Here is a 26,077-nt window from a genome sequence, read left to right on the forward strand (position 1 = left end):
TCATACCACAGACTGTTCCAACAACTCACTAGTGCAGACACTTGTATTGCAGTGTCTGGGAATAGTACCAGCCAAGCTGGAGTTTAACTGTAGAGCTGTAGCTCTGGTGTAACCAGGGTGTCTCCTGTCTCTTATGCTGTGGAGGGAAACCATTACAACACAAAATAAGCCATTAAAAATAGTTAATTTAATTCTACTTTTTCATCTTGTTTCTTTCTTTAACTTTTAATGATGCAATATGTTGTTGTTTAATTTAGTTCTATCACTGTAAAAAAAAAAATGGAACTCAGCTCCAAATTTGAACACTTAAACATATGTGTCTAGCTGTGCAGAGGGTTCTGTCTGCCAGTGCCGTCAGTAAAGCCAGGAGAATCATTTGACTTTTTCCAAAATACCTGTTTGGCCAGCTGAATTACTCTTAATAATGACATTCTCTTAGTGGAAGCTTTGACGCCTATTTCATGTGTAGATACCTAAATAAAGGTGTTTGCATCTGGAACATCCTTCCTTCAGGATATTTTCAAACAGTGCCTGTACAGTTACCATTTCTGCAAAATCCTAATAAACTGCTTTTTCTGTGAAGGATTTAGGCTCATAATGATACTTTTCATTGCTGATGGATAGTTACATCAAACTGAGTTATCACTGATTGTGATGCTTCTGATGCTTCCTAAACTATTGAAAAAAATCCCTCTAGGATTCACATCCTGAAAGTTTATAGAGTTCATCTATAGAGCTGGATCTTTTGTATAATATTAGATTATTTCTAGCCATAGGTAGAAATGTCTCATTATTTCTAGCCATAGGTATTGCCCTTAAGTTTTTTGACAGTACATGTATGAAGTAAAGTTTGTAGATGTATTGGTTTTACATCATCTTAACACCACTGTTTTATCCACTGGCAGTAACCACACAGGGTGTTTGCTGCAGGACAGAAAAAGACTCTGTTGGTCTACGTGTAGCAGCAACCCTGACTTTGCAATTCTGGTCTTGTGAAGTGCCAGTCTGATCTCATAATATTGTGATTTAATGTGTGTTCCGTGCTTAGTACATAATTTATATATATCCCCTGTAACTTGGGAGGTTCATTGATGTAAAAATGTCAAATGACTTGTGGTATTTATGAAAAGTGAGTTACAGTAGTTAGAGAGGAAATGGTACTTACTGCTTCAGATGGTGTTAAAACTTCCCAGTCAATATGCAGCTTTTAGTGAGTTCATCTTCTTTGCAAAAGGAAACACCTAAAATATGAACTGTAACCCCTGCTTAGAAGATAAGGAGCAAATTTATTGTTCAGTGTGTCAGTGGCTGTACGGGAAAGTTGCTTCTCTTTAAAACTTGTGTCATTGCAGTGATCATGATCACTCGTATTTTGAAAAGTACAAAGCTGGCAGAATGTATCATTGCAGATGGTTTTTGTGAAGTAAATATTTTTTAGAAATGTCTGGAACCTGAACCATATGATCTGTCCTGTAAGCTTTTCTTCTTCCAGGTATCTATTTTAGATAGATAGATACTATAGATAAAACATTGTTCTGCAATGCATAGCAAAATTTCATAATCAGAGAAACCCCAATATGATTATTACACAGAAGAAAAGAGGGGATTTATTCATTTTAACCATAGAAATTAACTGTAGTCATAGGATTAATGACTTGAAACCCTAATATCTGCAGCATTCTTGATTTTTTTCAAAGCCTGGAGAGGAAAAACTAATCTAGAAATAATTGCTTCTCATCATATAGGAGGAAGGGAAGGAGTTCAGTTGCTGATTGTTGAGATTTATTAACCCAAATAACATTAACAAAGACAAACAAAGAAGAAAACCCCAAAACCATATTTTGTTAATTTAAAATCTGTTTAAATTTCTTATGCAATGATTTTGCCCGTACTTGAAAATTATATTTGTTACAAATTGTAAGAGTTTGTATTCTGTGACAGCCAGGATAATGAATGACGCTGTTTTAATGATGATCTTAATGAGTTTTTTTTCTCCAGAATGAACAGTTGTTGTCATATATTCTGTATACATAGAAAAATGGCTATGAGAATTTCCCATTAGAATCTCAATGAAGGCAAAAGCAGTTGTTGCTTATTGTTTGGAAAGATTGATTTTTCAGAGGCAAACCAATGTAATTAGAGTTTACAGAAGTGCATGTGGTTGTTTATTTTCTGATAGGGAGCTGTGCTTAATTGTCCCAGAGAATTAATGACAGTGAAGTGTTTGGTAATACATTTTGAAATGTCGCTGTATTACAGTTTCGCGTTTCAGTAAAGTTACATGCTTAGGTATTTAATTTCACTGGGTAAGAGTAATAATCACAGTTCTAATTAATAACATCTAAGGAAGCATCTCCAGACATGTCTCGACTGTCTTGGGAATCATTTACAGAGTGCACAGAGATAGAGTTCTTGTTTATGCATCAGTGAAACTTGACTGGTGTGTGTAGACAAGGTGATGCTCCTGCCGTAAAACATGGTAGCACTAGTCAGTGATCAAGGCTTGAGTGCAAATTACTTGGCTTTCTCTGAAACTAGAGTCTGAGGTAAAACATAATTTCTTGAAGGAAGACAAGACATCACATTACTGTACTTGTTCTTGCAAAATAAAACTGAGCTGGTGCTTAATGAGAGTGTTTTACTGATAATATTTCAAAGTAATGAATGATGCATTAAATACTATACTAGCTTTGCTCTAAACAGTGAAATCTAACTTCCAAGAAGCATTATTCATGCCTGACTGAAAAAACTGTGTATAGGCAAAGCATACGTCTAATAAAGTAATTTCAGAAGTAAATTCAAAATGTGTAAAGAAAGTATTTCAAATAAATACAAATCATTTCTTAAAAGCTCATCTTTCTGTGTAGAAGGCCCAGATATGGTGATCTCATTTCATTAAAGGAGTCCATACTATGTGGGGTTGGTTTATGTACCTTGAATTTCTAGTTCTGAGTTGTAATAGCAATTCACTTCTGCTTTTGAATCACAGAATAGTCTCAGTTAGAAGGGAGCCACAAGAATCATCAAGTCTGGCTCCTAAATGAATGGCCCCTGTGGGGATCAAACCCAAGCCCTTGGTGTTATTAGCCTCATGTTTTATGGAGACAAAGCTTTGGTAAAATACATGTTTTAAAACTGGGCAATAAGCAGAAACATTGAGAGGCTTCCAGGAGTACTAGTTACTTGAATGATGCTTTGCCTTATAGAAGGACTGGAACAGAGAAATCTTAATTTACTTAAAATTTTAAAAAATAAAAGGAAAAAGGTAAATTGATCTATAATATTCCATTCATTCTGGGCTCCCTCTGCTCCTCTCCTCTTTGAGATTACACCCAGTTCATAAGACACGGTATTGAGAGGAGATAGAGAGGACACTCACACCCAAAGCCCCATAAATTCAGGGATTTCATTGGTGACTAGTATAAAAAGTAGAAGACTGTGGAAAATTGGGGGTATGTCCCTGCAGTGGAATGCTGATAGTCTAATTTCTTTTTCACTGCTAAGCATGCATTTCATGCATTTAAGTTAATGTACCTGAAAATTTTACGTGTGTACTATTATGTTGATGATAGTTTTGATTTGTTTTCAGCTGTAGGATTGGGATCTTGGTGCTTCCACATGACCCTGAAGTATGAAATGCAGGTGAGTACTGATAAGTAGCTGTGAGTCATTTTCTGTGTGTATCTCGCTGTACAGTCATACTGCCATTTCCTGGCTAGATGGAACTTGTATAAAATGAGTTAATCTACCTTAAGTATCATTGTACATGACTCCTGCTCTCAACAAGGCAGTAATGCAGGTCTTGTTTCAATAGGTATTTTCCCCTGATTATGTACGAAATATATACTTGCATCTAAAGTAAGAGCAATAATCAATTGCTTATGTTGGTAGAGAAAACTTTATCCTTTGGGAAATCATGTAATCTTTTACACGAGATGTTATTTTAAAATTCCCACAGCTTTGGCACAATAGCAAGCAGTATAAATGAGTTACTGCTATTTATTGTAACTTTTCTCATCTTTATGTTTCTGTATATCTAGTTGTAGCATTAGTACTGAAATCAGTATCTTCTGAGTAGCAGTAGTTGCGTCATCTTCTCTCTTATTTTTGAGTAGACAGCATTCTATGACAACTCCCAGGGCACAGGGATTGTCCTGGTATTTCCTGTTTTCTAAAGGGACACTGGAAGTCTTGTCCTGTCGTCCTCTTTTAGGTCTGCAAAGATGAAGGAAGTGCATCTTTGAATTAAAGTCAGGGTGAAGTGGGATTCTGTTCAAAATTAAGAAACCTGCATTTAAAAGTCTGTGCTGGAAGTCTGTGTTCCCACCACAGTCAGTGGAAATACAGTTAAATCAGTGGAGTGGAGAGGGGCAGTTGGCTGGGCTGAATCATTCTCCAGACATTGCCATTGGCAATCCTTGCTCAAAAAAGATTCATTTGTCTAAACAGAGATGTTTAGTGTTATTTTAGACCATGTGGGTGTTCTCTCAAGCCTCTAGCTTCCATCCCACAGATGTGCAGGTTTCTTAGACTCCTGTTACATCTGCCAGTCTTGGATGGGTGTATTGGAGGTGATAGAGCATCTCAGGTAGCATTAGGCAACTATGCTGTGGCAGCTAAATTAAGTCCTGCGTTTCTGCTGATCACAATGGGACCTACCTATTGCTGACTGATTGATGTTTGCCTCCATAATGCTCTGGTTTGTATCTCTCTGCCATGTGGTGGCACTGTCAGCTTCCAGAGAGCACACCGTTGTCACTGTGTAAGAATATCTGGTGCTTTTCTTGGCATGAAAAAGGTGGTTTGTAGAGCCATTTCACTACTCTTTCCCAAATTAGGGTGCCATTTACCTGTATTCACTTCTGTGGTGAAACTGCCTTGAATTTCCGCCTTTTTCATATGTCTTCCCTCAGCTGCTTGTTTGTATTTGTGGTATTGCAAATCCTCTTTCTCACACTGATGCAGATGTGAGCGAGGGTACCCTGAAACCATGATCATTAAAATTATCCAGACTTTAAACTTTTTATGAAGGGGGAGGTTGTGGGTTTTTGTTTGTTTTGGTTGGGGGGGGGGGGGGGGGGGCGGTGTTTTTTGGGTTTGGTTGGGGTTATTTTTTTTGGTTGTTGTTGGCAGTTTTGTGTGTATGTGTGTGTGTAAAGGCTTTACTTTAATCCAAGTCACTTTGCTGCTACTTGCCCAATAGTTCTGGTGTTGCATCAGAACAACTAAGGGGCCTATGAACTGTGGTAAATAAAGTGGGGAAAGAAGCAGATGAGAGGGAAGCAGGATCTTGCATCATCCTGTCGACTGATGTAAAAGGCTTTGTGTGAGGCAGAGAAAGTAAGTTTATTTTGGCAGCCAAGTGAAATCCACAAGTAGTCCATAATTATTCCAATTGCTTGCTTGCTGATCACCATGGAGGAAGCAGTTCAACCAGTAAATAAACTTTTCTCATTCACTTTATCTCTTGTTATGGTTAAAAATCAGCACTGATAGCTGTTCAAGGAGACTTTTTTACATTTGTTTTGTGGTCTTAGTACTGTAAATGATCAATTCAGTTTGCTTAATTAAGAAAAACATGAAAGATTCTGTTCTTGAAAGCAGTTTTTCAGAATACTTCTGAAGAGATCACCTCTTTTTCTCGTATTTTTATGGGAATCTGCTTGATTGTGCATTCCTCAAGAGTCCAGAAGATTCATTTGGCCAGTGAAATCAGCTCCCTGAGTTCCCTTCTTTCCATGGTTCTTCATTGTCCAGGCATGCCTTTAACAGTACTTCTAGAAGCATTACTTCCTTTGGGTACAAAAGTCATTGTCTTCTGCATGCAAATTCTAGCTAAGATCTTTCGAGAGGCTCTTTGTTGCTACTGTAATGTCCCTGAGATGCTGCCAGCATATGAACTTGAGTGTAATCACCTGTCCAAATTTTAAAAATTTTCCTGTATTGTATTTCTTGTTTTTCCCCCGCCTTTTTCTTTCATGAGGTGTTAAATGACTCACACTCTTTAACATCCATGTGAATTAATCATGTAGCTTAACTCCTATCAGACTTGGAAAAGCACATCACTGAACTTATAAAATACTATTACTATAAAGCTGAATTCAGCTATTGCTTCTATTTTGTGCCCTCTAAGACACAACAGCAAAGATAAACTGATATGATGGCAAAGTGCCACCTAACATGCCGGTTAGCTTCAGCTGCTATCAGTGTTCCTGATACTGTCTTTGTGCTGCCTATTGTGGTCCCTGACCCTGCAATGAACAGGTCCTGGGATTTACACCTCGCACTGCCAGGTTGGTTGTGGGCTGGCTCAGCATCGACCTGCCTCCCCATGGGTCAGACCAGTCTGATCACCTCACTGGAGAGAAGCAGAGACAGTGTGGGGGAAGAAGCAATGCCTGCCCTATCAGTGGCAGCTGGTCAGCAGAGCTGTTTAGCACTACTGTGAAACATTTCCTGAACTTTCTATGACCAAAATAACAACAAGCTGGTACTTCACACTCAGGATAATACATCTCTCTCCTTCTGTAAAGAATTAGATCCTTTTTTTTTTTTTTTCTTCAATAGGAAATTTCAAAGCTACAATGCAGTTTTTGACTGTGCCGTTAGAAAATTACCCCAAATCGAGCAGAATCAGGCTGGCTGTATAAAAGGGTTTGAGTAAGCTGCTTACTGCTCTTAACAAGTCTCATTGTTCAGAATAGCATGGTTATGAACTTGTTAGGTACCCTATAGCAGTAGTAGGAAAGCCATTTCTTTACAGGCATGGCCATCAAGAACTTGGAGTGATAATGGAAAAAGGTCAAAATCTTTTTTGCATCTAGTTCTTGTTTTTCTTAGAAGTCAAGCTCTAAAAGTTCTAAAAGCCCTAACTATTAATGTTTGCTTAACATATTGGAAATCAGAGGCTGTGGATGTTCATTGATCCGTTTGTATGCTTTTTCATTTCCATGATTTTCAGTCCTTCTTAAGAGAAGGTAAGTTTAACTGTATATTTATAAGCAGAAATTCATGAAAGTTCTTTGATGAGAAGTTTTACAAGAAAGTGATGCTATGATTCTCTTTCCTTCTAATGATAAATGGCAATTTTGAGTGTACCTGCTATTGAGAAATCAACTCTCTTATGATTACAATTTTAATTCCATTCTATTAAGGTGGCAAGTTCCTGAAGAAATAACTGTTTTAGCTGTAACACACCAGCCTTCTCCCAAAGTATAAAAATTATTTAAGACAATAAAACATTATATGCAGCTGTAATTTCTGGGGGGAAAAAAATCAACAAAACAGCCCGCAAGAACCCCACATCAAACAAACAAAAATCCCTGTCTCTGAATTAAAACAATGTAAAAAATTTCTAAAATTAGGAAGTAAACATGCAAGCATATTGCCCATCCTAATAGGCTAAAATTGTATCTTATGCTATGGAAAAATTATGTTTTGGTTTCTCTGTCAAGTCAGAAGATGCTACTGACTGTAAGGCTGTAGATGGGATGGTCTTCTTCAGCCTGGATTTACAGAACTAATTCTTACAAATATTTTAAGAGGTATGAGCAGCAAAAATGTCAAGGTTCTTTGAAGGCATGGGGTTTTATGAAGCCTAATCTTCAAAAGATTCAGAGTAATAAGCTTTTCAATGCAGTAGCTTTTGGTAGCTGAACAGGGTGTGAGAGTACAGTCAAGAAGATGGATATCCAAATGACTTGAAAACTCCTGTTTACTTAAGACTTACCTCTCCTTAATTAACTTAGACAAGCTTGTGAGTTAAAAGTAGCTTTCATGTTTTGATGTCTTTGCTTTTTATAGCTGTTGGATGAACTGCCAATGATATACAGTTGTTGTGTGTTTGTCTACTGCCTGTAAGTATTTGTTAATTTTTTTTCTTGAATATTTATGAAATGTTAACTTCTGAAATGTAGAGTCTCTGAAGCCAAATTTAGTGCATATAGAGAGAAAGCTTCTACTCCTTTCAGTGAGATCTGGTTTTATACAGCATTATGATGTTAGAGTACCAGGCTGGCTTTAGTCCTAGTTTTTGCTAATTTTGATACATTTTACCAGTTTGGGTTTTTTTAATAGGGAAAAATCCCCACTCATTAAAGACTTAGTGTAGTATACAAGCAGAACTCAGTGCTACTTATCTAAAAACAGCAGCCATAATAAAATCAACTTCAGTAATGCCTACAAAATTAGCAACATTATAATTTTTTGGAACTGGATTTCTATGATGTAGTCTGGCTTCAAATGCAAATTTCAGGTTTCTAGCTAAACCTGCTTTTCACTCATCTGGAAAATTAAAGGGAAAAGATTTTATGAAGAGTTGAATGCGTATTTTGGGGAGAGTGTCTTGGAACATGCGTGACAGCTTAATGCGATGCCAGGATGTTTTCTCCCATTTAATTTTGGGAGCAGTGTAGCATTTGACAACTGTAACGATACCCGAAGTTGGCTTTTTCTTGGCTGTTGCTGCAAGGTCTGGATTTAACATGACTTGTTGTGTCACTTGGCAAATCCAAATGATAAATCAACTTGTTGCAGACAAAAAGAGGGGAAAAAAAAGTCTTTCTGCTTTTGAACTTATCAAATATTCAGCTGTTGAAAATTGTGCTGTCTTGGTGAAGATTACTCGTAGCTTGCAATGGAGATGGAATGCTGTAGGACTAAACCCCTATCTGTGGAAATTGCCCTCAGTATGTGACTCATACATTAGTGTGATTTGTACAAATTCGGGACCAGAATCATAATGCCTCTTTTAACAGAAATATTTCTATTGTAGCTCCCTATCTCCTTGCAATTGCCTTTGCATTTATTTTGTCTGATTTGAATGTGACTGGAAGAAAGGATGAGAAGTGGCTATAAAAATCTATCTGATTTTTTTTTGTGCAATGGTTACTCTATTATCTTCAAAAGCACTGAAGTCTGTTACTGCATTTATAGCTCTAATAAGATTCTGTGTATGTATGTCTGGTAGCAATTAAAATGTTCAAAAAAATGAGCTAATATGTAGTTTAGGAGGCCTTTAATAGTTGTTTTGGTTTGCTTGAGGGTAGGTTGCAGGTGGTTGTGCACAGGACATTCCCTTATACATCATTCAATCCTGCTGATTCTCAAGCTATGTAATTACTTCACCAAGCCATTTTGCAATGTAGCACATTGTGCTGCCTTTAGACTTTTTGTTTCCCAGATGCGTTTGTATTTTATTTCCTTTTATCCATTCATGATGGTGTCTGTTTCTCAAAGTTTATAAACAAAGGAACTAGACAGATGTAACTTGGAATTATATAGACAACTTCCTCCAGCCCTGATGATAATGGGCTTCTCAAAATTCATTTTTGTTGGGTTTTTTTGGACCTTTTTTCTGGTGGAGATACAGTATGGGATGTGTGTGTATTTCCATCACAGCTGAGACTGAGGTGTAGCATAGAGATTGTGAAGGTAATTTTAATTGGTTGTTTTACATACTGGGAGCAGTCAGGTGGTTTTGCCTTCCACTTCTACCAGTACCCAATCTAGCAAATTTACTGCACTGCAGCTGTAGTGAAACCATAAACAATCTACATTCTTAACAGATCTGAGTTCACTGTTTTGTAAGGCAGTCCTTTTCCTACCCTGCCATTTGCCAGTAATGTTTTTTGACAGCTGTGTTGCATTTGAAACCAATTTCTAACTTGCCATCCATTATCACCCTGTGAGCACCTTCTGAAAACACTTCTGCTTCACAAACTCTTTTCTAAGAGTGGGTTACTTCTTGGCATATGCTTGAGCTTATCAGTGTTGGGGGGTTTTTTTGCCTTAGATGGTTTTTTTAAAAACATTTATTGGTAAAAGTATGAGTTTTTCTCCTAAAATAATGCATCTTTATTGGAGGAGTTAGAACTTCTTGAGGGGCCTAAAACTAATTTAGATCAATTTTCTCACAATTTTTTTAATAATATACCTTGGAAATTGCATCCATTATATGGTAAGTGATGAATGTTATCTCTCTCCTTTATCCTCTCTTCCAGGTACGAATGTTTCAAGTACAAGAATACAGTCAATTATCCACTGCTTTTCTTATTAATAACATACAGCGTCGTAGTCAGCATAGTAAGTAACTTTTTCTAATAGGCATTTTCACCCTTAGGTTGGCAGTTTTTCTGACGGTGGAGAAATGTTATAGAGGCAATACTAAATCTCTGTCACTTCCAGTCAAGAAAGACAAATTATTCTTTTGTTGGGGAAATTATGTTGCTGGCCAGAGAAACCTGAAACCTTTCTATCTAAACTCCTGTATAGAATAAATGAAGAAGAAAAGTAATAATCCAGTTGCTAGAATAGTAAAGTGAGAAAAACAGTCGCCATTGACTTGCTATGAGACCTTGGATGAGCTGTATTCCTCACCTTCTTTCACTTTAATTCATCTATAGAAATAGAATCATCCTGTTTGACTACAAAAAAGTGAACTGCGATACCCAGTCCAGGATGCAGACTGCTGTTTTAAAACAGGCAGTATAAGAAGAGAACTGTTAGTTAAAATGCTTCTAATGTTTTTGTGTCACAGCTAACTTGACTCCCTTTGTTAATGGAGTTCTTCCTTTATGAATAAATTTAGTTTTGTGCTGGCTATCAACCACAGATGGAATTTCCTTTGTAATTTTTATTGATAACCATTTCTTAAAAAATTAAAGTATTATTTTAAGTCATCTTCAGCTGCGAAAATCCTTGCCTCTTTTGTTTCTCCTAAAATTTTTTACACTTGTAGCACATTATGTCTAATGTCTAGTGCCCTTCCCTCTTCAAGAACATAAATTAACTGTTTTAATGGAAGGACTGGAAGAACTAGTAGCTTTTTGTGAAATGAATTGAAATGTTAAATTATTGTCAAAAGCATTAATAATAGCAAATCAAAGTTGAGTATGTTTTCTTTTTTGCAATGCGTACCAAGAACATCTGGTAACTTCAGCATCTTAATTGTTTTTGTATGTATTCAACTCTATCAAATTAGAAGTCTTATGTTAGATGTTAATGTTTCTATTTGTGCTTCTAAGTTTAAAATAATTCCACAGTTAAAACCTCGGGATTTGCCAGAGGAAAATTCAAATATTTAATCAACTTTAAACATGCATGAGTAGGCACTCATGGTTTGATTCTAGCAGAACAAGACTTGGCAATATTTAGATGAATAATGTTATGATGGTTCTGTTGCAAATTATTTCTCTTTTTTAATCTTTCCAGGTTTACCTAAATTTGAAAGAGCCTGTATTCCATCAGGTAAATCTTGCTCTGTTGGAACAGCAAATTTTGGTTTTTAACTATGCTTTTTTAGTGGAAAGTGTTACAGTATTTTACTGCTGGAAGAAAGATGGAAGGGAAGCGCAATTTGCCTTTTGCTTTTTCTTTAAGCAGTATTGGTGCCTGTCGTGTCACCATCCTCTTACTTAGTGACCTGAAAAACTAGAATGCTTCAATGTGTGTTGTGTTTTAGCTTTTGACCTAATATTTCCCATGGTTTTCATCAGTGGCAGTTGTAATGAGGTGACCCTAAGGTGTGTGAGACAGGAAGAGCTAAATGAGTCTTTTTCTGCCATTTTCCATTAGCAGCTGCTTTGAAACTATGACCTTACATCATAAGATGGCTTGATTGACTTACCATGTTCTCTCTGCTTTAACACATTAGTTTATTGGGTTTTTTTAACTACTCAGCTTTATTTTGTGGAAATTCAAGGTGAATTTAAGCACAGAATACCCTCTAGGGTTAGGTAGCAGGCTGCTTTGCACAGGCTTAAAGGCATATTTAGTACAGGTTCCTTTTGTAGCAGCCCAGGACTATTAATGTGCATCCCCTGCCTGTGGGGATAGGACTTGTACCACTTACCTCTTCACAGGAGGTTAGAAATGATGCTCATTTCTGTATGCCATGGGTAGTTTTCCCTCATTTATGATTTTTTGATTAGGGATAGCAGCTGAAAAATTGCCAAGCAAAAAGCACTGAGCTCCTTGCAGGACAGAGCTTTAAAGCCTTAATTTCTGAAATTGGTAGTGCCACTGCTTGTCAAAATGTGCCTGCTGCATCAGCAGTTGTAAAAGTGATACGTGACTCCTGTTGGTGGATTAGTGAAGCTCTGATCAAGAGAATAAATTTTCAGCCGCTCCAAATAATCTCCCCTAGGAACATGAATTGTTGCCCTACCTGTAGATAAAAGAGAAATTTGCAGGGTGGGTTTTTTTGGTAATATTAATTAAATCCTTTCTTTTTTTTCCCCTACTTACATTTCCAGCAGAAATATACTGGCTGGGATGAAAGTGACAATTTCTGGTGCTTTTACTGAGCTGGTCATAACCAGTTTTGAATGAAGTGACTTATATTCGTTTTGTTAACAACAGTGGCAAAATTTACTATTTATAAAATGAACTCTTATCTCTTTAATCAGTTATTTACCTGAGCTACATTTATTGGAATAAATACATCACAGCTTCATTATAATGCAGTTTGATGCATTGGCATAGGTAGTGCCCCATGTCACAGAAACTATAAGACAATAGATATTGTCTTATAGACTTCTTGGAAAAGAGGGAAATAGGGAAACTTTAACTGTTACCCCAGACCTTTATTTTTTTGCATCTGGTTTCTCTTAGGTTCAGAATATGAATTCCCTGTTATAATTTATACATGAGGAATCAATGTAGAAAATATTTGGATCCATAAAAGTGCTGGACTTCTTACAACAATTCTTTGCAAATTGATTTTTATGGAGAACGTACAGTTATGGCCAAATTCCAAATGTTCGAGTGCTGTACTCATTTTTTCACAGTCTTTGCCAAATACATTGTAAATCCTTAGGAAATATTTCCCTTACTGCACAGCTAAGCAAGGTTATTTTCTTAATACTTCTGCATTATTTTAGAGTGCATTTAAAAAAAAAAAGTTAAATCATTTCTGTAAGCATTTTCAAACTGAATGGGTCACTTAGACTTGAAGTAAAATTAAATATGTTCATGCAGTCGTAGTTTAAATCACAATCTTTGTAACTAGATTAGAAAGCAGTATCAGGAGATAAAGCAGCATTTGATTCCTCTAGGTGTTTGTCTGTGATCATTAAAAGTTGTCAGCAAAAAGAGGAATAACTACAAGGATAACTTTTTATTGTTCATTGTTTCAGTATGGGTTGTGGGTTTTTTCCTCTGGAAGGAGACCAGTGAAAATGGAGAAAGGATCCTATTATATTTAGCAGCTAGGATCCAAGTCTCATTTTTCCCCAAATTACTTTCTACTTCTCTTCCCAATTTAGGCTGAAATTGCTGGCTGCCAGCAGGGCACGAAGGTGATTTCAGTTTGTTATTCATGGCACAGTGGCAACAGAGACCAACTTCTTTTTCTGCCTCCCTATATTAAAGGAGATCTTTAAGGGTTTTAGTGCTTCAACCATAGGAGGGATGAGATGCACGTTTTGGGCAGTTGGAGGCAGCACATCATTAGAAGGAAAAACCAATTCTTGCTTAACAACTCATCTAGTATTTTTTGCCACCTCATCGACTAAAAGAAATATATTAATGGCCTTTACAGGCATATAGTATCTTGTTTATGTTCAAATTTATTAGTGTTAATTTTCAAGGTGCTAAACAACCCTACATCCCAGCTGTTCGGTTGGTTTTAAGCCAGCATCATTGTCACAGAAAACAGCTGGGCCTCTCCTCTCTTTTCCATCTGGCATACAAATTTATTTTCTGATGTGAATTTGATTGGGGAACTCAACAGGTTAAAACTCTCCTCCGAATTAATTTTAAATCAGATTAGTTGTTCATCCCTGTTTACCACATGTATATTTGTGCTTATACAAGGAAAGGGGCAGGGGAAGACTGACTGCTTGTGTGGAGTGATCCACAGACATACAGAGACAGCCCTGGAAGTAGAAGTTACTCTGAAGTCACACTTTTCAACTCAAGTCTTACAAGTAGCCTTCTTCCTAATATAATGAGGCCTAGGAAGCTGTCACGTACAAAGCAATGTGTTCCATCCTGGTTTGTCTGCTTGCTCCATACCATATCTGATCACTTGTAGTGATCAAAAACCTCATTCAGATAATGGGCCAATTTATGTGAATGGTCAAATAGAACTGAAAACCTGTTTTATTTGCATAGTCATCTGCTGTGGGAGTTTGAAGCAAATTTTAGCAAACAAATAATTAAAAGTTTAATGAAAATTAGATCAAATAGCTGTTTCTTCTACATTAGGAAATGTGATGTAAAAAATAGGCATTCTAAAATGTTGTTGTGGTGTCCCGTGAGAAACCAAGCAAGCTGGAAAAGCAATCAGTCGGAGAATTGTAAGGGAGTGGGTAGTAGGGTAAGGGTGTAGGATAAGGAAGTGACTAGTGAAAAATTACTAAAGGAGATTATGAAAAGCCTGAATTTTCTTGGAATCAGTAGTGGGACCGTTTCGTTTGGTTGGTTTTCTTTTTAACAACCTGTAGAAGGAAAAAGAAAAGTGTGCTGGTAGTATTTGTGATGATACAAAATTCAGAGGCCTCAGCGAGTACTGGGGAGGAAATGAAGAGATAACTGGGAGACCTTGAGGACTAAGATGACGACTGATTCAAAATGGAAGAGATGCACTGATGGGCAAATACAGATTATTCTTGTTCTAAACTGCTCACAGTTCACCAAAGGGAGGGGAAGGAGTGCCTGGATGTGTTTGCTGATCACAGCATAACAACATGACCACAGATTTTTTTTTTTTTTTTTTTCTTTTTTTTTTTTTGGATAGAAATAAAATAAATACAAGTATTGGATTTACCTACTAAGGGGACTTTGAGTAAGTGGGAGAAAGCAAGCATGGCAGGAAAAGGTATTTCATTTGCCATAATTTTTTTTTTTCTATATGGGTGTTCTAAATACACAAGTGCAAAGAAGAAAGTGAAATCGCAATGAAATCTGTGTATAGAGTACATAAGGGAGCCTGAAACTGCATGAAGAACATGTTATGTAGAGCACAACCTGTTCAGACTTGCAGGATTCACCGTTTTGGGGAATCTGCGTGGACCCACTCGATGTCTTACAGCTAGCTCTCCAAAATCCCTCCTGCTGCTAAGGCAACAGTTAGTTGTAAGCTTGTGGTTATATATTGTGCCTTTTAGTGGAATGTGTTCTTACTTTCTGTATGTTCAGATTCCTCAGTATTCTGTTCAAAATGTTTTCAGGTGTGTCTTCATCACAGAGATTTTTCTGTTCTGTCATTGTCCTGCTGATGAGCACTTACGAAGCAGACTTGAGTGACATTTCACCCTTCCACAGCTCATTTGGGGACGTCTTCCCAAGCGAGTACAGCTTTCATTCTGGCTGGTGCTTCTTACCTGCACAGTAGCTTAGGGAATGAGGAAGGCTATTCTGACTCTCCAAAGGTTCAGCTCTACAAGTCATTGGAGGGGCAGCTTGGCTTTCTGTGGCAGACAGTGTTGCAGAAGCAGTGACTTGTGTGTCACTTTGCTATCTCGTATGTGCATCTAAACAGGACCAAACCCAGTGAATCTGAGTGAGTTCATTCAGGAGCTGTCAAGGCAGCCCATCGTACTACACAGTTGTAATCGTGCCGAGTTACTTGGTGCTTCAGTGTCATCTTGGGGATTGTCCTTCCTTTTCCTCTCAGCTCAGATTTCTTCTCCAGAAATCCAAAAACATGTAGAACTCTGTTTTCTTTGTTGCAAATTGCAAATACAGTTTCCACATTCAAGTACTTAAGGTCAGTATCTTTGATAGCTGGTTGGGGTTAAGTTAAGCAGGTTGCCACGAGCCCAAATCTCTCTGTGCAGTTCCCAACAGCTCTACTAATATTTGAGGCTGATAAATTGATTTTATTAGCCAAGGATGAGTAGAAAGCCAGGAGCAGAGGAATAAGAGAAGTGGAAATAGCAAGCTATTGCTGCGTTCTGTACTACAAGGGTAGATGAAGAATCAGTTTTGTATGCTCCCCCTCTGAATGTGGAGTACCAGCCTTGCTGCTGACCCTTCATAAGGGATTCTAAGTATGATTTGCTTAATTGCTTCCACATCAAAAATGCTGCCAGACATTGAGCCCTGAAGTGCTTACTTCCCATTTGTGAATTAGAAGGACGTTCTTCATATTTGGCCTTCTTAGAAGGTAATCCACTGTGTATTCATCAGACTTTGGGTTTTTCCCTCAATTGCAAAGACACCTTCAAAGCTGAAATATGCACAGCTTTATTTGCATTTGAAACAGCAAAGAGGGAATGGTCTAGTGGTAACAGAAGTTTGAGATTCTGATGTTTCCATTTGTTTCAATTGCAGTCCAAGGATGTTCTTTGGCTTACAATTTAATGGCAGCATGAGACAAAATAGCAGAAAACTTGCTTGGGTTCTCATCTGTCACTTAAGTGATGTGTTAGTTAAAGAAAAGAAGGACAAAGGGGGCTAAAAGAATGGAAAACTTTGAGTTAACTTGAATAAGGCAGATTTTTCTTTTTTTATATATTACTGTACTTTGTCCTTCTTGGGGTGGATGGGTAATACCTAACAAAGTTTTACCATTATGAAAGTAGTAAAGCCATGGGTTGTAAAGGAGATAAAGTAAGCACTGCTCCCTGACATCTGAACTAAGTTGTGCAGCTTGGTGTGTAGCCCTCTAGTAAGAAACAGCTGAGGGAGAGACGTGAAGCTACAGTCTGTATATCACAGCAACACCTCCTGGGTGCTCACCTTCAGGGAGGAGGATTAGAGCATGCAGAGCAGAACAGTTTGTTGTTCCAGTCTTTCACAGGCTTTTAAACACAAATGTGTTTTACTGCTAACAACCTGTTTGGGTGGGGAAGCAGAAAAGGCAAGAAATTGAAGTGTCAGCTCTGGGCATATTTTTCTTCAGTCACTGCAAGGTTCTTTTTATTTTTTTTTTCCTTCCTCCCTCCATTAAGACTGTCCTCTTCTGCAAGCCATTAACTCACTAGGAAATACCAAGCTGGAAACTTTGCAAAGAAAGCTTTTTGTAGCTTTTGCTTTTTCCTGCTTTTAGCAACTGCTGAAAAAGGTAGCATTTACCTGGGCTTTGGGCTGCTGTAAGATCTGTTTCTCTAGGCATAGTCTGACACTATTTAACTCCTTGTACAACGAATCCAAAAGCAATTTGGGTACAAGCATAAGGGTGGCCACAACCCCTAACGTGTATGAGAGAAATTGCTCTTAATGGATAGGTTTTTCCCATATCTCTGCTGCAAAGGAGTATTTTAGCAATGAAAATTTTAAGAAGGAGGAGATCAGCAAAGAAAGAGATATCAGCAAATCAAACTGTAATTTGGATTCTAGAGGAGCCTTTCTATGACTACCTTCCTCTGTACCATCCCTCTCTTAGAATAAATTGCTGGATTTGATTAGAAAAGTGAAACGGGCTGTTTTAAATGAAGCTGATAACGTATTTATGTGGGTGGGGTCTTTTTAGGCAAAATGGCAACAATGAAGAATTTTACCAGCGTGCAGCACCTAGCACGCCTGAGCACTCACCTTCCTACCCTTAGCTTGGGACTGATAAGCACTTGATACTCAGGCTGTGTCTAGCAGGTTTTGGTGGTTTTCTTTTTTTCCTGGTTTATGTGGTGTACCCCAACAAGGGGACTGGAAGTAACTAACAGCTTTGTATAAATTACAAGCCAGAACCAATTAGCCTTTCAAATAGTTTTGCTTTGTTTAGCTCTACAGAGCAGAACACACAGTAGTAGTAGTTTATTTACTGAAGTTCTTTAATCTTGTGCTGAATGCAAATAAAGAGCTACTGTGCTGACTGACTTTGAACAGTCAGCATTGGAGCTTGCTTGTACCTGTTGTCAAACATAAGGGCTCTGTTGTCTGTCCTGTTCTGTATATGTGCACTGATAATATGGTGTGTGCTACTAACCTCATCCTTAAAGCTAAAAGGAGTTTGCAAATTTGCCTTTATGGACTTTTGGAAGGCAGGTTTCACTTCCCATTATCACAGTAACCTATTTTATGTGAGATGCCTAGACATGCTTACAGGATAGTAGGATCTGAATGCCCCAGTTACAGCAGAGTGAGAGGCAGTCCCTGTCTCAAAGGCAATTGAAAAGAAGGAGGGGTATGAGGAGGTCAGTAGAACATGGTAAGGACACTGGTTTGTAAGCACACTTCTTTCTGTGAGGTTTAGTGACTTTTAAAAATAGACAGCAAAGGTTTGTAATTTTTCTGTTTCATGTAAAACAAAGGCAGAATTAGCCAGTAGCTAACTAGAAGCAAGATGAGAAAGTTAAGTCAGTGAACAAAGAAGAAAAAAATACTGAAAGGCTTGTGGGCTGCTGGAGAGAGGCAAAAAGAGGAAGGCACAGCTGCTTGGAACAAACTGCCTTTTGGCAGGAGGAAACCAGTGTTCAGAATAAAAAATATAGAAAGTAATTGAATGTCACCAGTGTTTAAAAGTCCTCCCTGCTGCAGTGACTTCTGCATCACTTCTCAGGCATGACTGGCCACATTTTTTCCTCTTCTTTAATCTGTATATCTTGGAGGTGGTGTTACATGGATTTTTAAATTTGTGAATAAAAAAAGGAGAGTGATTTAAAGATCACGAGGCAAAAAATAAATTATTACTTTGACTTTTTATATAAGTCAGGTGATTGCATTCAAATTCATCAAGCCTCTGGTGAGTCAGATTTTGCTCATGGATCTTTTCAGAGTGTGCAGCCTTCCCACTATATAATTAGATTGTTTGGATTTAATCTGTAATAGTTGTTTGAAATGCTTCCTGGAAAGTTTTTCCCCATACTGATGCTCAGTGTGGGAATAGTGCATTGTCTATTCAGGTGTTTGCTTTCAAGAAAAAATATTAATCAAATATCAGTGAAAGTAGTACAGCTTTCAGAAACAGTTTTAGCTGATGCTTACACTATCCTGGGCTAAAATGCACAGAGAGAGAAGAGAGAATAGGGGTTAGTTACCGGTTTTGATTTCAGGATGCTTTCCGAGTGCCATCTAGTGTTTGCTTTCTGATTCAGAACAGTGAAACATTGGTTTTACACAACTGACCTTTCCTGCAATTGTATAAAGGACACTGTTTATAATCATACTTTTGTTTGAAACTTTAACAGAAGGTTTTGTGGAGATGAAGTTAGAAGGAATGCTATTTTCCTGACACTTAAAAACAAAAAAAAACCAACAGAGACTTCAAAATGTTTTTACTCCTCTAGTAATTTATAAGATATCTTGAGCCCAACTGCTGAATTTTATCTCTTTTTTTATTTTCAGGTCATGTATGGAACACTAGTTTCCATCATAGTTCTAAGATCTGTTTATATAGTATTATGGTAAGTAACCATTTAATTCAGCATTAAAAGATACAGCATAGCACTTGCAGCTTTTTTTGGTGGGCTTAACATGAGAAATTGGCAGTGGGAGAATTTTTTAACTAGGTACATAATGTTAGCTCTCGGGCTCCCCTGGGTTGAAAGGGAATATGACTCATCACCTTGCACTTTTTTGAAGCCACTGGGATACCATTAAACTAAACTGAGATTTCTACACTTATGATCAGTGTTTACTGCCAGGTGTTCTGCTGGTGGCTTCAGCTGTTAGCCTGGGATTTAAACAGAAATGGAGTTTGTCTTCATATTGCTGGGTAAATCTGTTGCTAGTGTTGAAACTCTACTGATGATACCTGGAGAGTGGTAAGACTGCAGAAAGGAACCATCACTTAGTAATTTCCTTTCCTCTTCCCTGCTCAAGTATTAAAGTTCAAATGTAAAAAGTAATAACACATGGTAGTTTTTCTTACAGTTTTGATAGGGTAAACTTAGGTGCAATATTATGGAAATAGAAATAAAAACTGTAACAAACAAAAGGCATTAAAAGTGTTAGGAGACATTGAGAAGCATTAAAACCATCAGAGCACAGACTTGGTAGGTTAAAGGAAGGAAAATAGAATTTAATCAGTACTGCAGTAAACACATACCTTTAGCTCTCAGGGGCCCATTTCTGTCTATTCCCTGTGAATACTGGTGTTCTCATGTGTTTGGGGATTGCTTCTGAAAATTACTTATTTCTTTCTTCTGTCATCATTTTAACTGTGCTTTCTGTTAAACTTTGTTTCAAGTTCCACATGTATCTGTTCAGGAACACAAGGAAGAATTTAACAAAATGTGAATTTGAAGTATCATAGAATACTCAGATATTCTGAGTTGGAAGAGACCCACAAGGATCAAGTACATTCATTGAATCACCTTCCAATTGCTATTTCAGTTCCCGTGGTTTGGCTTTCCCCAAGAAATTCCCACAGACCAAGTGCAAATGTTCACAGACTTTTTTTATTAAGCAAGAAGAACTTAAAACTGATAGTGTATTACAGCTTTAGGAACAATTATCAATTTAAAGGCACTTTTCAAACCCATGAACTGGAAATTTTAATCCTCGCCTAGAGATCTCAAGTGATACTACATTAATTTACCTCCAAGGGGAAATAAATTGAATCAAATTCAAGTCATTTTAATTTTGGTCTTATTAAAGGATTTATCACAGTTCTAGTCACTTAGATTAAATTTCTGTCTGTGTAGACAAACTCTTGGACCTGCTATTTTTCTAGTTCTGCAAGTTCCACAGTTATGCATTCTCATTATTTCTGAGGCATTTCATAGTCTTCTGTCTTTACCAGTAACATCACCACCTTCACTCCCAAAGTATCATTCATTGTTTTGCTCCATCTGAAGTTCCACCTACTTTTTGCTTCAGTTTTAGGGGCTTGGAGTGTATTTTCTTAATTAGCTTGATCACTTCATTGCAACAGGGCCCTGCAAAAACTTATTTCCCCTTTGGTGTTATTATGCAAACTGGGTAGAAAGTTGGGATGGGAAGAGAAGTAGGTCTGAACTAGTTCTAAATTTTAACTAAACTACTACTAATTTTAAATTAGTTCTGCTAGAGAAGCTGTGCCAACCTGAAGGTACCCTTTTTTTTCTCTAAAATTCATCCCCAAGCACTCTTGGATTTACTTCCTCTGCACTGCTAGAACATATTCCTGTATTTCCATCAGTAGTCCTAGCACTTGGCCAAGTCTGTTCCAGCTTACATACTGACCCTGATTTCTGCTTGTTTTTTCTTACTTCACTTCCTATCACTCATATCTCTTAGTGTGGGGCTTGAAGTCACTCTGAGATTAGAGTGAAAATCCCAAAGAATAGCATGTTATTCCTTCCAGGCTACTACCTCATCCTATCCTCACCAGTTGTTCCTCTTCCTGCCTGTTCCCCCCATGCTTCTCATCTCTTTCTTAGGTCTGCTTCCTTCCCAAGATTACAACTGGGCAAATGTTATTCTCTGTTCACAAAGCATGTTCCCTATTAATAAGTGATGCCAGTTGATTCCTTCACAAAACACCCCTATTTGTTCCTCAACTATTCTAGCTATAATTACCTAATTACCAGCATGTTTAATATACTATTTTGTGCTCTGTCGTGTCCTGGTCTTGCTTATGTCTCTGGAGCTTTGAGGGGGGAATACTACAGTGTAGTCTCTGCCATGTACTGCATGGTGCTCCACATATTTATTATACTAAACAAATAATAATTTTGCTAGTTTATATTGGCAGTCAATTTGTGAATATGTACAGCTTGTATCTGGTTAGCTTGCCCTGTGGAGGAAGCTCTACCTGTTGTGTTTTGCAGATTTTGTTTCCCAGTGCTCACAGCTCTGAAATGTGCTGTAACACACACAGGGGAGGAAAAAGCAGCTCAGGAATGTGTTTTAACCCAGAATCTCAACTGTGCATTCATAATGCTTAAAAATAACCTGAACAGTATGTTGTGGCAGCCTTTCGGGATTGGATTTGGGTTTGCTTTTGGACTTGTCTTATTAGTGGGAAAGGAGCCTTCCATGTAGGAAGTTTACAATTCCATGTTCCAACCTGAATGTAGATAGGGAAAGCAAATTTATTAATGATGCACTTTCTTGCACCTGAGTCTTCAGTGTGTTTTCCATATCTTAAAGAGGACTTTTTTTCTCCCAAAATTAAATTGACATTTTTCTATTCCCAGTAGCATTCAACTAAAAAGAACTAAAAGTACTGGGGTTTAATACCATTCATTTGGTTAGTTATTGGTCACAGTGGTCTACATTCACAAAAGAGTAATTTTGAAAGACTGTATTTATACAAATCACCTAGTATAGGGATATTGTCTCTTGGAAAAGAGCCTCTTCTTTTGTTTGCTTGTTTGTTTGTTTTTTCAATGAAAGAATATACATGGGACTGAAGAATTAGTACCTTTTAGCCAGCTTTAGTTTTCCCACTTTTTGGTTTTGCTCGGAGAGTGCAGTATTTGGGAAAACAATTATAATTATAGAAGCAAAAGAACAGTCTCAGAGACTGAGAGAGGAGAAGTAAAATACAATATTTAAACAGATGAAATTTGAAGTTGGTATTTTTTTTCTTTTGGGGAGAAAACCAAATTGATAAAGCATTTTATTTATATATAACAGTATTTTTGTATGTTTCACGTATTTAATGTAGTATAGTTCTGTATCTTAAAGCATTCTGAACTAAACTTTGCATTATTTCTCTCTCTCTCTAGGGTATACCCATGGCTTAGAGGTCTAGGCTATACATCTTTAACTGTATTTTTAATGGGATTTTTTCTCTGGAATGTGGACAACATTTTCTGTGATAAATTGAGGTGAGTCTTTTCACTTGTCTAGATAGCTCTTAATAGCTTTTTAGTATAAAGATTGGATTATTTCTGTGGTGCATATTCAAGTCCATCTCATTATATATATGGTGTGCTGCCTACAAAGCATCCATGAGGTTTTATGCAGATTGCTCATGGCTAGAGTCAGTACTTAAGAGGCCTTTTTTTAACCATTTATAGATTTATTTTGTTATTTCTCTTTAACTTCAAATTAAATTGGGAGAAATAATGTCACTGAGGTAACTCTGAGGATCTGTTGCTGACTAAAGCCTGCTATTCACACTTGAGTGAATGAGTATGTTTTCATCTGAGTGTGTTTTTATCCTGCTGGTTTGGGCTTTTTGGGGTTTCTGCTCTTACATTTCCCAGGAAAATATTAAAAGCAGTAGTTCTGCTTGTTAAAGAAGACATGCAGAACTACTGCTACTACTACTGCTACTACTGTTAAAGAAATACCTATTACAATATCCATGTTACCAATAAACAACACCTAGTTGGAATTCATGTGTTGCTCAACAAGCTGGAGGAGATGGAAAGGTTAATTCCAGCATCCAGAAAAATACATTTTTGACTGTTTGAAATGCTGTAATGCCATGGAGTCTGTGTTGTACAGAATTGTCCTGGTAGGTTGCTTTGTCAGAGCCTAATAACAGTGTGCTGTAAAGAAATCCAAAGTTTTCTATCCTGTCTTGCTCTGTAGTCCCTGTGCTAGGTTAAGCCAACTGAAAGTTAATTCCAACAGAGTATTCTTGAAACTTTTTTCTTAAATGAATATAATACATGATCCTCATCCCTAGAAGCGCTTGATACAGGTGGAATGGAGTAGTTATTTGGCAGCACAAGTGGCTGGGTTTACAGTTACTTTGCAAATATTGGCACCAGGGTTGATTTTTGCAGCTGTCTCACATCACTGGTGAGGTCATTACCCCCAATTCACCAAACCTGCTGAGCTGCTGTGGGTCCTTGGGGCTTTTGAACTGGTTCCTAGGCCCAAAATTGACACCAGCTGCTGAGGCACTTTTTTCCATCCTCATTTCATAAGGGGAAAAAATTTTAGTGTCTTTCCTGTAATACTTGTTTGGTTATGGTGCTGGAAAAAAAAAACCAAACTTGTTTACTAGCTTTAATCAGACATCTACAGAGCCTTGGATTTCTCCAGGGGGTATTATAATTTGAACCTTTGGAGAAAATACATTTCAATTCCTTGCAATTCTTTATTCTGTGAAGGTCTAACTTGTGAATCATCCACCTACCTGCTCTGTTTGGTTTTAAAGTTCAAAACTGAGTTTTGATTCAAGGTTTTTTGTTCCATATTTCATTAAATCTGCAGCTTATTAAAAAAAATCAAAATAAAAAATCTGTAACAGTTTCTCTGGTAGGAACCACACACTTCTGATTTTGGGCTTTGAAATTTCCTGCCATCCAAAGGCTTGGAGGTTGTGCTGGACTGACTGTGTATTCCACTGTGTCATTGCTGGGCTGACTCAATCAAAACTCTGTGCTCATATTTGTGGCTGAGCAGCTTTGGACCAAGCACTGTAATATCAAGCAGTAAGGATGTATTCCGGGAGCTGCAGATTTTTCTTCCTTAACACATGCAATCGTTGTTTTCCATTTTTTGTTTTGACAAGTGAAATGAAAGTGAAAAAAAAAAAAAGACCAGCAGATGCAAACATTTGTTCCACCATCAACCAAAATAGGCATTATCTGCAGAAGCCTAGTGAGCAGGAGAAATAAGAGCAATGTAGCTCCTTCTCTTTATTTCTTTACCTCCATCCCTTAGCCCCTTCCCTAGTAGTTCACACCCCATAACTACAAAATACAAAGCATGTTGGTGGAGTATTTCAGACTCTCTGCTTTAATTGCTTCCTCACTAAACACCCATTTTGTCCTTGTTTTAGAGTTCAACAGAGAAAGGCAAGTTAAGCTTCCATGGACCTGCAGGATAGGTGATGTGATTGCCAGATTTAAAGTGATGATGTCTGATAAATCCCATTTCATCTCTCAGACCTTAAACTCAGCATTTCATCCTATGGACAGAAGTTCACAGGGTTTGGGGGAGAAGAATGGTAGAATTCATTTGGGACTGTAGGATGCCATAAATATATTCCCTGAAATTTGAGTCCAGAAGTTATTGATCACTCATCATATGAAGAAATGTCTGTTTTCTTTAAATGTATAAGAAAGTCAGTTTGCTGATATGTCTCTGTACTGGCACTGTAAAGTATAACTGCTGCTCCTCACCTGCTGAAAGCCTGATTCCACAAAGCCTGACCTATCAAGCACGTGCCTGAGATATGGAAACAATAATGCGTGATCTGGCAATCCAACATTGTGATTTGAGATGCTTAGCTGGGGAAAAATATCCCACTGATGATATTTCTTTCTTTCAGAGCACTACGAGAGAAGATGCCTCCTGTGGTGGGAGCTGTGACACAGTTTCATGCATGGTGGCATATCCTCACAGGCCTGGGTTCTTACCTGCATATCCTGCTAAGGTAAGAAATGTTTTCTAAACTGGATGTTCACAGAGATCTTATGAGTTTTCTCAGGTTCAGATGTACTTCAGAATATTGTATCATCCAGAAGAGCAGGAAAATTACTTATTAAACTGGTGTGAGGTTTTCTTTCCTCTTTGCAACTGATCTAAAAACTCTCTAAAACTAGTTTATATTCTTCAAAATGTAACCACTAATCTTTAAACAGTTACGGTTTTTCAAGAAAATTTAATTCAGAAATGGGAACCCTGTGGCAGTTAAACCAAAACCATTTGACAGTATGTGAATTTCAGAGTGTAAGCCATTAATACCTGTCTGTTCTTGAGCAGCAATCCTGAAGTACTTGAACATGTTTAAATTTAGGAGCTTAACTAATCTTTTGCTAGGCACTGTCGCTCCTGAAAACCAGCAGGCATCCTGCTGTAGTGCAGAAGGATGATGGCTGAAGTAGTTGTAGTGGAGCTGTTCCCAGAGGGGTAGGATATAAGGTTTAGGAGGAGACTTAAAAAAGAGTGTAAGGTAGCAAGTCTAGATCCAGCAGATTTGTCTCATTTTGGCTCTGTACCACCATCTAGTGGAACCAGGGGTGAGGATAGAATGTAAGCTGAAATCTGTGAAGAATTTCTGCAGTTTGTTCATCATATAATGAAATAATATTTTACCACTTAACCGTAACTGAGAGAATGTCTGTTTTACATATACATGCTGTGTAGTTCAGGGAGCTTGATTACATATCCGTTTTTCTACATCTTACATGGCATTCACCTTTTTTGTCAGATGTTAAAATACCTAATAGAAGGAAAATGAGTACATTTCCAATAGATTATCTGATAGCTTATAGTTACATTTATGTGTATATAGATGCACACATATGTACCTATACATCTGTAAATGTATATATACAGATGTACATTTATATATATA

At 37.5% G+C, this 26,077-nt stretch overlaps 1 protein-coding gene across 1 annotated transcript in view; it reads left to right on the plus strand.

Annotated features, from left to right (window-relative positions):
* The window catches only part of ACER3 (alkaline ceramidase 3), a 56,905-nt gene that overhangs the window by 23,411 nt on the left and 7,417 nt on the right, over positions 1-26,077 (plus strand). The window contains exons 3-9 of the mRNA XM_048294325.1: positions 3,590-3,642; positions 7,804-7,856; positions 10,002-10,083; positions 11,212-11,247; positions 19,231-19,289; positions 22,542-22,643; positions 25,049-25,153. Coding sequence (XP_048150282.1) covers positions 3,590-3,642; positions 7,804-7,856; positions 10,002-10,083; positions 11,212-11,247; positions 19,231-19,289; positions 22,542-22,643; positions 25,049-25,153 — 490 coding nt within the window. The remainder of the gene's footprint in view (positions 1-3,589; positions 3,643-7,803; positions 7,857-10,001; positions 10,084-11,211; positions 11,248-19,230; positions 19,290-22,541; positions 22,644-25,048; positions 25,154-26,077) is intronic.

This window comes from Corvus hawaiiensis, chromosome 2 (assembly GCF_020740725.1).
Source record: "Corvus hawaiiensis isolate bCorHaw1 chromosome 2, bCorHaw1.pri.cur, whole genome shotgun sequence".
NCBI lineage: Eukaryota > Metazoa > Chordata > Aves > Passeriformes > Corvidae > Corvus > Corvus hawaiiensis.